At 62.9% G+C, this 12,849-nt stretch overlaps 1 protein-coding gene across 1 annotated transcript; it reads right to left on the bottom strand.

Annotated features, from left to right (window-relative positions):
• Positions 1 to 1,111: 1,111 nt before the first annotated feature.
• On the bottom strand, positions 1,112 to 12,385 carry BESB_052400 (MIF4G domain-containing protein; the record flags this gene model as incomplete). The annotated part of the gene is made up of 13 exons (XM_029363675.1): positions 1,112 to 1,176; positions 1,485 to 1,618; positions 1,834 to 1,979; positions 2,600 to 2,713; positions 2,937 to 3,000; positions 3,333 to 3,578; positions 3,774 to 3,859; positions 4,180 to 4,521; positions 4,687 to 5,005; positions 5,235 to 5,317; positions 5,491 to 5,668; positions 5,940 to 11,814; positions 12,244 to 12,385. 13 exons carry the CDS (start codon positions 12,383 to 12,385, stop codon positions 1,112 to 1,114), a joined length of 7,794 nt encoding a protein of 2,597 aa, XP_029219598.1.
• Between the last annotated feature and the right edge of the window lie 464 nt (positions 12,386 to 12,849).

The raw sequence follows: 12,849 nt of genomic DNA, 5'->3' as shown, positions 1-12,849 counted from the left end.
TACCTGGATGTGCCACGGCGTTTTTCAGCGTGGGCGCAGAGCAGCGCATGTGCGAGAGTCCACTTGCTTTCGCTAACTGTCTCTGCTCTGTGGGGTTGGACTGCATTTACGGCTCAGTGTTGTGTCAGATTGAACGCGGTAGACGGCGTGCGGCCTCACTGAACGGCAGCTTTCCGAGAGCCCGCGACGGCGCCAGATGAACAAAAAAAGGATGATTAGCGGATGAAAGCAAAGGTTCCTCCTTCGAGGGCGAAGGAAACAAGGAGTCGATATCATTTTCGAGGTCTTTGGCGCGCCGAGACAAGAGCTGCCCCTGTCTGAGACTTGAGTGACTCGCAGGAAAAACAAGAACGTCTCGAAAGAACAACGCAGGTTTCAGAAACAGGGGCAAGCACAGGCCTTCACCGCATTTCATACTCTCCGGTGTGCTCTGTCAGTGCATGCACGCAAATAACGGCCGCTTCCGGCACGTTCGGCGGAAACAGGCTGGTCTTCCAGCCCACTTTCTCTTTCTCTCGCTCTCCCTTCTTTTAAAAACAAGGGAAGACGCGGAAAACAGGAAAAACGCAGAGACGGGGGGGGGGGGGGGGGGGGGGGGGGGGCGGGGGGGGGGGCACCGAGGCAAGGAGGGATGGAGCGCGGAAAAAGCTCCTCGCTGCACAGCCGAGCGTTCCCCGCCCCTTCGCCCAGCGCGCGAAAAAAAAGAGGAAACAACACCTCTCCTCCTCACATTTCCGTCTCATCCTCGCCGTCACTCAACATACAAACACGAAAACACACACAAACGCCGTCGTCTTCTCCAAGCGATTCGCTGTTGATATGAAACGCGTTCACACACGCGTCCTCGACACCCCGCAGGTCCGCCACTCACTCCCTGTGCTTTTTCTCCTCTGTCTCTCTCGGAACACTGAGGAGAGAGACTCCTTGCGTCGGCCTCTTCTCCGCTGCACCACCATACACAGCTACCTTCGCCTTCTTCCTCTCGCCCAGCGCCTCGTGCCAGTCTGCTCCTTTCCTCCGCCTCCTCTCAGCCGAAGCTGCGTCTCCTCCTTGTGCCAGTCTACGCGCTCTCCGCCGCTTCAATATGAAATACACCGCCGCGCCTCGCTCTCTAGAGCTTGCCTCGCAGATCGTCCAACGTGCTGGTGCTCAACACTTCGCGCTTCGCGTCAACCGCTGCGCAACCATACAGCAAAGAAGCAAAATTAGTGAAAACAGGAGGTAAAATGCAGCACACACCCCTCCTGTCCGCCATGCTGCGTCCTCGCCGAAGGACGAGACACGGAAATGGAGAAGCAACAAGGATCCGCTAAGTCAGCATACACCATACATGGCTGGTCACACGTTGTCGTTTTTCTTTGGTCGAGATGCACACTAGCTTCTCTCGGCGCCTCTCGCCTGTCGACAGACAGAAAAGATATATAGAGCTAAAAATAAAAATAAATAGATAAATAAGTGGATGCGAATCAGTATGGACGACCTACTTTGGATAGTCTGCAGAAGTTCCTTCATGAACTCGCCGAGGCGGGGAACGTCGATTTTCATATCTTGATACAGACTATCCTCTCCCATGTCTTCCTCGTCCTCATCAGAGCCGCCCGACATGAATTGCTTCAAACTGCAAGCAAAAACAAAACAGACTTCCTTTCCATAAGCACTATGCTGTACGCACATCGCAGCTACGCATCGCCGCCCATCAACTCTTAGAGCGGCATCCACATAAAATGCACATCCGTATATATGTACATATAGGTATACAGAGAGATACAGGGATAGATAGATATATAGAAAAACATCGGTAGTCAGATAAAGATAGATATAGATGAGACCTACCACGCCTTGAGAGCCTCGGCCTGCAGGATGCGCCGCTGGCAAACTTGAACGAAGAGCTGGAAGGCGAGTGCGCGCTGCTTGTTGACGTGTTCCTTGTCCGCCACCAAAGCTTCGATCGCGTATTTGAGCCACTCATCAAACACAGCCTAAACAGAAAAAAAAGCAGAATCAGAATTGAAACGCGCTTTCCATTCCCTTTCCCCCCCCTCCCTCCCCCCCCTTCAGAAACACGACGAAAGCGTCTCTCGCGACTCCTGCCGCCAACAAACTTCCGCATGTGCGCATGGGTGCCAATGCGCGATCCCAAATACGTCTTCCCATATACACCACGGATGTAACTCTACATCCACAAGATGCACCATATACAAAAATATGCATATCCATCATGCTATATCTCTATACATTTATATGGACGGTTTAGGGTTTATTTATTAATATATACATAAATATATATATATATATATTCAGGGAAAGGTAGTTAGACATAAGCATGTAGATAGAGATATAGATTGAGAGATATGGATAGATATAGATAGATATAGATATATATAGATATATATAGATATAGATATAGATATAGATATAGATATAGATATAGATATAGATATAGATATAGATATAGATATAGATATAGATATATAGATATAGATATAGAGATATAGATATAGATAGATATAGACAGATAGATAGATATAGATATAAACTCATAGTTAGATAGATATGTTTACACAGAGAAATCGCTGTTATGCGGACGGGGACCGCGTACTTTGTGTACGGAGGGCGACAAGTTCATCTCCTCAAGCATCTGCAGCGCAGTGTCAAGGTCCATAGACTGAACCAAGTCCTTCAACTCAGAGCGCGCAGCGGCGATCTGCTTCTCCTTAAAAAAAAAAAAAAACAAAAAAACACAGGCGAGAGAACTTCACAAACTGCACGTTTCCTGCACCGCCTGAGATTCGCTGCTTCGCGGCAACTCAAGAAACGCGCGGGGCGGCCAACCTGAGCGAGAAAGGGAAGTTTTTTCTTCTGCAAAACTAGACGTTTCTTCATATTTAACCTCTCCAGATAGAATCGCCCCCTCCTCCCCTGTCACGGCAACTCACCTCAGACATATGGGAGACGCTCGCGTTCTCCTTGCTCGCCGCCGCAGACTCTGCACTCGGGGCCCTGAAGAAAGAAAAAGAAAAAACAAAGAAAACAGGAAAAAATCCAAACCGGCACAACTCAGTCCGCACACGCATGTACACACGCATTCAGATATATAATACATACAGATGAGAACTGAGAACGCTGACCAACCTCCCGCCAGTTACACATGCGCTCGCGACTACGCAAGAGATATACGCGTATTAGACACCGTTTTATACTGCACACACGCCTGGCATGCGCTTAGAAAAAATTCCTTCGCACAGGAGAGGGCAGCACGCTCCATTTATCCGCACAGAAGGCTTTGCGGTCTTCTGCCGAGGAGTTCTTCAAAGAAAAGCGCTGCCACTTACGAGCGAGAGGCGCCCTCCCTCGCGCGCGGCGCCTCAGCGATGGCGCGGCCGAGGAGCGAGGCGTGAGACGAAGACGAGCTGCCAGCTGCACTCGACTCTGCAGTGGGGGACGAAGGACCGTGAGCGAGCGAAGAAAGAGTCGAAGATTTCTTGTTCAGACTCGATCCCCAGTTCTCTCGGCGCAGATTGTCGTCGCGACGAGGCTCGCGCTCCTTCTCGCGCTCAGAGCGCATGCGGCCGAGCGCGCTGTCGACAGCACACCCCGCAGACAGACAGCGGAGAGATACTTCCATTTCTAGAAAAAGGAGACTTCCCCATCGCGAAAAAAACGCCGCTACACCGCAAAGGCCACCCCGCAGCAGACACATTCCAACAGTCTCAACTCTATCGCGTCTCTTTTCCTCCGCCATCACAGAGCGCGTGTTTTCACTGCGTGCGTACCTGAAGGCGCTCATCGGCTTCGAGTTGTCGCCGCCGCCCATGCCCCGTGAGTTCGCGGTGACGGGGGTTCCCACGCCTGGCTTCTGCTGAAGACGCGCACACAGTCTCCTACCAAAAATGCGTCTGTCAGTCTTCAGACACAGATTCGAAAGCGTCGTTTCTCAGCCCTTTTCTTCTCAACGTACGGGGCACACCCTCCCTCCCCTTCCCCCCCTCCCCCCCTGTCTGCTCAGATCCGCCCGTTCTGTCGCTGGAAGTCTTGCTCAGCCGCGCGTGTCTGACCTCAGCACACGCTCCGCTAGCGCGCCAGAAGCCCCTTCTCTCTCTCTTTTTCGCCCTCTCTCTGTCGTTCTTTGCGCTATTTTCTTGTTTCTCTTTCTTGAGTGGGATCGAGTGAAGTTCGCACCATCCTGGAGAGGCCGCCGAGGCCGCGGCGCGAGGGCGCCATTTCCCAGCCGCCGTCGTCGAGGCCGCTGCGCCCGTCGTAGCCGCGTCCCTTGCCACCGCCGAGGATGCCGCGCGAGTCGCTCATGTACTGCTGCTGCAGCTGCTCGAGTTGCGCCTGTTGGTGCAGCTCGGAGAGGCGCGTCGGTCCCTCTTTGCTCGCCGCGAACTTCTTTCTCCATTTCTCTGCGCGGTTGTCGAGCACGTCTTTCAGCAGACACCGCACGCGAAACGGCAGCGACTCATCCTTCTGCAGCTTCTGCACGGTCTTGATGCGCTCGCAGAACTCCTCGTAGTACTTCCACTGAAAAAAAAAAATACGCCCACTCTCAGTCTCTGCAAACATATAGCCCCTCAAGCGCGCGAAGGAATGCACCAACCAAGCGCCGCCTTTTTTTTTTGAAAAGTGTGCACTCGATCAGGCATTCGCCAACACGGACATGGGTCAATCTTCACTGAGCTCGCTTACCTTCGGATTCTCGAAGAAAGGCCCGACTGTGTGGAGGAAGGCGCAGAGCGCCTCCATGTGAGGCACGCCCTGGTCTTCGCCGCTGGAGATCTCGATGCACTCCAGGCGCTTCTGCAGTAGCCTGTCGATGCACTCGAGCAGAATGCGATGCGAAATCATGCGACTCTTGAGCAGCTCGCCGACAAAGATCATGTTGCCCTTCATGCGCGCCTTGTAGAGCTGCGCAAACTCGAACGCCTCTTCTTCGCCCAAGCCCTCCGGCACGCGCATCGGCTCCAGGTTCGCGACGAACGAGTCCTCGCACTGGTTGATCAAGATGCTGAGAAAAAACAAAGAAGGGAGGCGAAAACCGAATGAGGAAGAGACAGACGCGGACCCCTACACGACGCAAAAGGCGCTGAAGGCTGCGCACAAGATGCGACACACTGAACTCGAAGAAAACTTCACATTTACCCCCCCCTCTGGGATACGCGCCGATACATCCCCAGATCCGCGCAAAGAAGACGACAGAAATGGAGAGATGGAACTCCAAGAAGCGCGAGACGTACCGGCGGAAGTAGCTGCCCTTGGCGTCGTCAGCGAGGATCTGCTTCAAATCGTCCTTCAGCCGCGAGCACAGCTGGACATACATCTGGAAAGCGGAAACACGCAAGCGCCGCAAAAGAAGATAAACGCGCCTAAAGAGAGGATCGACATACACAGGCAGTCCCACAAACCCCGCGACAGAGGCATGACGCAGGGCTCTCCGCTGAAACGGCGCCTGCCAGAATGCGCCGAAAATCCTCATACAGAACCTGTGCGCACCTGAATAAAGTGATGCTGCGACACGGCCTTCTCAAAAACCATCTTCATGAGCGCGTTAACTTCCTCCTTCTCCTTGATACCCGCGCCGAGAATCTGCGGATACAACTTCTCAAATTTCTCCAGCGTCAGCTTGTTCAGGTAGCCCTTAAGGCGACGCAGCAGCTGTTGCTGCTCATCCCTGGGGCACAGCACACCGCGCGGGAATCAGCAAACATCCAGACCAAGAAAAACCAAGACTTGCACGCCGAGCGACGCCGTCAAACGCCTCACACATCTCAACAGTCTTCGTCTGCCCCCCCCCCCCCCCCCCCATGCGGGGAATAGCCGGCAACCGCACGGCGACGGAGAGATCTTTTTTGGCAATCGCTGGGAAACCCGGTTTCTACGCAGTTCTGTGGCAGGATGTCGCGTCGGTTTTCTCTCGTTGTCTCGCTTTTTTTCTGACATACTTCTTTTGTTCGGCCTGTTTCTTGACCCAAGAGCATTCGGATGCCTTGAAGATGGCGTGGGTCGGAGGGGGCGGGAGGCTCTGCTGCATGCGGCGGAATTCGCCGGCGTCAGGACGTTCTTGGTTGAAGAAGCCACCGAGGCCGCCCATCATGGCGTTCACGCCGCCGCTGCGCGTGCTGTCGTCGCCGCGGCGCCAGTCGCGCATGCCGCCGGCGCCTCCGCGGCCACCGTCGCCCTGGGCTCTGCCGCCGGAGCCACCCGCGTCCAAATTGCGCCAGCCGTCCTCGTTGCGCCCACTCGCACCCTGCGCGCCGCCCATCACGCCCCCCCCGCGCTTGCCTTCGTTCTTGCGATGCATCGAGAGGAGGGGACCGTCGCCCGCGCGACCCGAGCCGCGGCTGCTCTTCCACGAGTCGTCGCCGCCGTGTCCGCCCCCCTGGCTGTGGTGCCAGAACTCGCCGCCCTGCTGAATCTGCTGCATCGCCGCCGGATGCGACAACGCAGAGATGGAGATCAGCGCAGGAACGGCCGCCGCCCGTCGGCTCAGCCGATACGCGACCAGCAGGCGCTTCGAGTACGGTCCGGAGTACACCGAGGTCGCCGCAGCGAGCGGCGAGTCGCCCTGCAGCTTGTCCGCCGCGGAGACGGGCGAGACGTCGCTTGAGAGCGAGGCCGACGGCGAAAAGGCCACGCCGCGGTTCGACGGCGACGGAACCGGCGACGACGCGCCATCATCCACAGGCAGCGTGTGCGCCAACGACTGCGGCGAGGCCGCTGACGTTGGCGCAAAGTGCGAAGGCGACGACGGAGCGTCGCTCGCCGTCGGGCTCAGACCGGAGGACGACGAAGTCGGCGGAGGCGGAGGCGGCACGGCAGCCGCCAGACGCTGCCTATGGCCGCGCGGCGAGCGCGCTAGCGCCCTCGGCTCCTCCTGTTGGCGGGCGTCGACGCCCTCAGGCAGCCGCGCGGGCGAATGGGCGGAAGGCGAGCGCGAGCCCCTTCCGCGCATCTTTTTGCGCGACGAGCACGCCGAGCGACCCTCCCCGACGTTCGCGCGCGGAGACAGCAGCGACTCGCGCTTGGTCTCTCGCGCGCCGTGGACGCCCTCACCGCCCGTGGAGGCGATGGACGATCGCCGGCTGGACCTGCCCTTCGGGGACTCGCCCACGCGCAGCGACGCCTCCTTCCGCGTCTCCCCCTCCGCGGGATCCCGGGGCGAGGGGGCGCCCGATCCCCTGCGCTCCTCCTCCACTGGCTTCTTCGCCTCCTCCTTCGCCACAGCGCGCTCCTCGAGGGCGTCCAGCGGCGGCGGCGGCTCAGTGAACGCCTGCCCGACCGGCGGCACACCCGTGACCTTTGACAGCACGACGCGCGGCGCGGCCGCCGCAGCTGTCTCCTTCTTCACGCCTGGGACGGCGAAGCCGTGGATCGCGGCGCGCGGCTCGATGATGATCGGCATCGAAGCCGACAGCTTCTGCGGCTCTGCAGCAGCGGGTGCGGCCTCGGCGGCGGCCCCTGGGAAGTCGCGGGCGGAGATCGAGACGGCGGCGACGGGCGCGGGCGCAGCCGCGGCGGAGGACCCGCTCAGGACTCCCGCAGCCGCCGTGGCCTTCGCCGGCGCGTCGAGAGTGGAAGTCGTCGTGGGAGTCTGCGTGGAGCCGCTCAGCTCATCCGTGTCCTCCGCGTCCTGCTGCTTCTGCGCCTGCTGCTTCGCGCGGCGACGTTCCTCCGCGCGCAGCTGATCCTTGCGGCCCTGCGGCAGCGCGAACTTCTGCTCCTGACCTGGCAGCAGCGGCACCTCTTTCTCCTCTTCCTGCTCCACAACGACTTTCTTCAGCTTGGGACGGTTGCGCGGCCACAGCACGCGCGCTTCTTCCTCGGCAGTCGGCTTCGCCGGCGCGGCGGCGACCTCGCTGACGGCTGCCTGCGCCTTCGGCTGCGCCGCCGCGCCCGCCTCGCCAGGCGAGACCGCAGCTCCAGCAGATCCCTTCTCGGCACCCGCGGCCTGAGACAGAGCGTCCTCCGCCGCAGGGGGCGCCGGCTTGGCTGCAGGCTGCTGCTGCGCCTGCGGACCCCATCGCCTCTGTGGGGCCTGCGCCTCCGGCGCTACAGGCTGCGAGGACGCGACGACGGCCGCGTAGCAAGCTGTGGAGGAGGGCCTCTGCGCGGCGCAGGCGCTCTCCAGCGCCTTGGGCGTCTCCCCCGAGCCCCCCGAGACGCTGTCGCTTCTGCGCGATCCGCTCTCCTGTCCGCTGGGCGCCTGCGCCGCCTCGCCAGCGGCCGCCGAGTCCGCCGCACCTTTCCCGTGGTGGCGCTGCGCGACGGCGCGGCCCTGCGGTCCGCCGAAAGCCGCGCCCTCGGCAGCGCCGGCCTCGCCGCGGCTGCTTCGGTGATTCTCACGGCGATGGTGGCCTGCGCGATCCGCAAATCCGCCCGCCTGGGGGCCTCCGCGGACCGCACCCGCAGCACTCCCCGCGCGCTCCACACGCTTGTGCGGCTCGCCGAGTTTGCCGGCTGCGGCCGCGGCGCTGCGGCCCTCTGCGGCATGTGACTCGCTCACCGCAGCCGCTGCGGGCTTCGGCGCCTCCACAACCGGCGCCGGCTTCTCCTTGACCAGGCGCGCGCGCTGCGCCCACGTCATGGGGCCCGAAGTGGCGGCCGCAGCGGCCGCGGCTTCCTCAGCAGCGCCTTGTTGAGCCTGTGCGGCGTCTGCAGCCGCGCCGGCAGACGCCTGAGAGGACAGCCTTTCCTTGTCTGCCTCAGTAGTCCTGGCTACCTGCTTGCTCTCATCGGCCTCCGGCGCGCCGCGCGCGTCGATTTCTTCGCGCGCGGTTTCCTTCTCCACAGCCACTGCCTGAGACTTCTGCGCAGCTGCTGCTGGCGTCGCGCCTGTGGCGGCCGCTACGGTCGCCGGCGCAGGTCGAACAGGCCACGCACTCTGCTTCCCAGCCGCCTCCTGGGACGCGGCCTGCTCCTTCTTCATGTCAGCAACTTGCGCAGAGGCCTGAGCAGGCGCCACTGCCTGCGACGCCGTCTCAGCAGGCGCGCGGGTGTCGGCTTTCGACCCGGACCCTCTGCGGCTGCCCCCGGTGGCTGCACTCTTCGAGACTGTGGAGCCCGTGCCTACAGCTGCAGCGGCGCCGCGCGACGACTGCCAGCCCGGTGCCGCCGGGGCGGCGGAGGAAGCGAGATTCGCTGAAGAACGTCTCGAAGTCGATGGCGACGACGAGACGGCCGCCGGTGGCCTGCCCGCGTTCGTCTTCATGCGCTCCGCCCAGCTGCGAGGCCCCTGAGGCGTCGCAGTGCCGGACTCTCCACCCGGCGTCGGGTTTGCAGACTTGTCGCCCGTCGCCCGGTCCTCGGCCGCAGCCTCCCGACGACCTGCCGCAGGCGTTGCTTTCTCGTCTGCGGCTTCGCGCTCCGGCGCCGCAGACTGGCCTCGAGCGACGGCGGAGCCCCTCCACGAGCTTGCAGCCGGCTCGCTACCACTCGCCATCCGGGATTCTGCAGGTGCGCTGCCGTTGACTGCCGCGGCGGTCCGCGGCGCCTCTCCGGCACCGTCTCCGGTCTCCTTCGCCGGCGTCGACGCAGCCTTGCCCACCTTCTGGCTCCACGACGGCGCGGCGGCCGCGCCTGCAGTCGCTGCAGTCCTCGTCACCTGCTTCGGGGCGTCCTCCGCCAGTCCCTTCTGGGGGGCGGACGAGGCACGAGCGCCCGCAGCAGCCGCGGCAACTGCCGTCGTTCGCGGCGAGCTCTGGCTGCCGGTCGCGGCGCCGTTGCCGCGGTTGAGAGCGGCTGCGGCGGCGGCTCCGGCGTAGGACAGGTTGCCGGTCGTCGCGGGAGACGCGGCGCCGCCTGCGGAAGAGGCCGCCGCCTTAGGCGAGTCCGCCGAGGAAGTCCGTGCGACGGTGCCGCCGGAGACGGGCGATCGCGCGCCGTCGTTGGTGGAGGAGCCCGACGGGCTCACGCCTCCGCCCACGACTGTGCCGGCTCCAGTGCCCGCTCCCGTGGTGGTGTCCGGCGACGAGGGAGAGCCGCGCTCTTGGGCGCCTGCGCCGGTCGAGCCCTGCTTCGCCTGGGAAACGGAGGACGCAGAGACAGCGCCCGGTCCAGCTGCGCCTGCGCCTGCGGGCGTTTCAGCTATCTTCGCGTTGCCCTGAAGGAGCTTATCGCGGAACGATGTGCCGGCAGCTGGTGCGCGCGTCGCAGCAGCGGCGACCCCCTCAGAGGCCTCCGACGAGGCCGTCGGGGGTGGCGGCTCCTGCTGCGTCTTGGCTGTCTCCTCGGTCGTTGCGCCGGCTTTTGGGCAGCCCGCCGTCGCGGCTCCTGCGTGCGGCTGCGTCGGCTTTCCGCCAGCGGAGGGCGCGCTCGTCGCCTGGGCGCCCGTCTGCTGGGCGGCCTGCGGGCCCGGAACCCACGTGGCGGTTCCCGACGACGTCGCGCCGGCGGCAGACTGCCCTGCGTTGCTCGCGCGGCCGCCGTGGTGGTGGCCTCCAGGGCCCATGCCGCGGCCGGCTCCGCGCCCGACGCCGCCTCCGCCTCCGCGGTAGCTCACGTCTCCGCCGCCGCGACCGCCGCGACCCATTCGACCGCCGCGGCCGCCGCGGCCGCCAGCCGGGCCCTGACTGGGCCCGCCGACCGCGTACGGGGGCGGGGGACCCACGCCGAGGAACTCGCCGCCAGCAGGGCCTGCGCCGGGCGGCGGCCCCACGAGGGGGTGTCCGTGGTGCGAGGTGCCGTAGGCCGGGTAGACAAAGGCGCCGGCGGCCGTCGGGTCGTGAGGCAGCTGCGCCGCGAGGGTGGCGGGGTCTGCGGGGGGCACGGCGACCAGGTGGTCGACGGGCCCGCCGGGCGCCGGGCCTGCGTAGAGGGCACCGTTGGGGACTGGGCCCGCGAACGGCGCCGCGCCGGGGTGGTGCGGAATGGGCGCGAAGTGGAGCGCGGCGGGGACCGGAACGAAGGACTGCTGGGGCAGTTGGCCCGCGGGGCCGCCGGGGCCCATGTGCGCCGCTCCCGCGCCTCGAGCACCGACAACTGGCGGAGAGAAGGCCGGAGCCATGCTAGGCGCCGGCGCGCCGGCTGAGGGCGAGCCGCTGCGGATTGCGCCGGGGACGACCGCGGGACCGCCCACAGAGGCCGCGGCAGACGTCGCCGCGACGCCGGCGGCGGGCGCGCCAGAGGCTCCAGCTCGCGAAAGAGCCACAGCTCCCTGCGGCGCAGCCCCAGAGAGAGCGGAGGCGAGCGCGGGTGGAGGCGGCGCTCCCGCGGCCGCATGCGCGGACGAGGGGAAAACCATGAACGGGCGCCCGGGGACGAACTCCTGAGCGTTCCTGTTGAACTGGTGCGTGCTGTGGTACGGCGCAGCGGAGTTGGAGGCGAAAGTCGGGGACGCCGCAGACGCACCGTTATTTACACTGGAGAGGGCGCCGCTGCCGCATGCAGACGTTGGCGACGACGGGGTGCCACCTCCTCCAGGATGATGGACGAGGCCGAGCTGAGCCCCGGCAACCAGTGACACCGCGCCGCTGCCCGCCACCAGGCCGCCCTTCAAGCCTGCAGACGTCGAGGACGCCGGGCGGAATTCCATCGCGTCCGCGCGGAGTTGAGACCTCATCGTCCCTGCCGAGCCTCCGCTTGTGCTGTTTGCAGAAGCCGCCGGCGCCGGAACCGTCGCCGGGCCTCCTCCGTTTGCGGGTTCCGCCGTCGCGCCCGAAGGCGCGGCCGAAGCCACCGACGCAGGAGGAGGTGGAGGGGGCGGCATTCTCACAGGCGCGGCGAAGAACGGCAAACTCGACTGAACTCGAGCAGCTTCTTCCGCTTCCACGCTCACCAGACCACCGGAACGCTGCTGCGCCAGAAGCGATGCGCACGCCACTGACCGCAGGATTTGTCGCGAAGAAGAGAAGGACGACTTGACCCGATTGCAGGCCGGTCACGGCGGCTGCTCCGCCGCGAGCACCCAGATGCGAGGCGGAGGAGAAGAGAGAAGACTGACCGGGAAAAGTGAAGGGCTTTATAAATGGCGGATGTCGGTAACCTGACGCTGCATTGTCGCTTGGGGGAGAGCGTGGATCCGCTTGATTCGGCGAAAGGGGCAAAAAGAGCTGTCGCGGAGAAAAAACCGGTCCTGATGCAGACGAAGGCCAGGTTCCAGAGGACTGCGCTGACGCGTCGTTGACCGCTCCTGAGAGTGCGGGGGGAGTGCCTGCAGGAGAGAAGGGCCCTTTCACCCTGGCGACGCAAAGCGATGGCAACTTCGGCGCAGCGACTGCAGAGTCTGCACACGCTGGGTGCGATGCTGACCTTGGAGAGAGGTAAGCTGCGCACCGGCGCCCTCGACTCTGGAGACAGACGGCGCAGGAAAAGAAGGGAACTCTGCGACGTGGTTGTGAGTGTTCGTCTTTCTGGGATCGTTCCGAGGAGCCCTGTCTGCAACGGCAGACATTATGCTTCGCCCAGCGGCGTCCAGCACACCAGGAGCGCAGAATGCGAGGCGCACTCAACGCAGAGCCCTGCTCCACACTCTGTTAGCACACCTGCAGACAGAGAAGTCCGGAGAGGCACAGGAGGAGGAGGCGTGCGACGGCGTAGGCGAACACGACGCGACCCGCGCGCGAGTGGCAAGCATTTAAACTCAATCAGCAATGTAGCCTAGCCCACTTAAGCTGCGAACGCGGAAGAGAAAGGGAGAAGGAAGAGGAGGACGGATCAAGCGACGAGGACGTTGAACCGCATGTGAGGCCGATTCATCATCAGCCGGAAGGATTCGGCAGAATGCGCATGCGATACGAGTCAAGCAAGCATACAAGTCGCAAAAAAAGACTAATTAGCAGGGAATTCGTCAAACCCGTTAGCGTCGACACGACCAGCGACGCCGGCACAGGCCCGCGTCCAGCGAGAAGCAGTGAT

This window comes from Besnoitia besnoiti, chromosome IV (assembly GCF_002563875.1).
Source record: "Besnoitia besnoiti strain Bb-Ger1 chromosome IV, whole genome shotgun sequence".
In the NCBI taxonomy this organism is placed as follows: domain Eukaryota; phylum Apicomplexa; class Conoidasida; order Eucoccidiorida; family Sarcocystidae; genus Besnoitia; species Besnoitia besnoiti.
The sequence above is the reverse complement of the archived record's forward strand: the minus strand, read 5'-3'. Positions and strand labels throughout refer to the sequence as shown.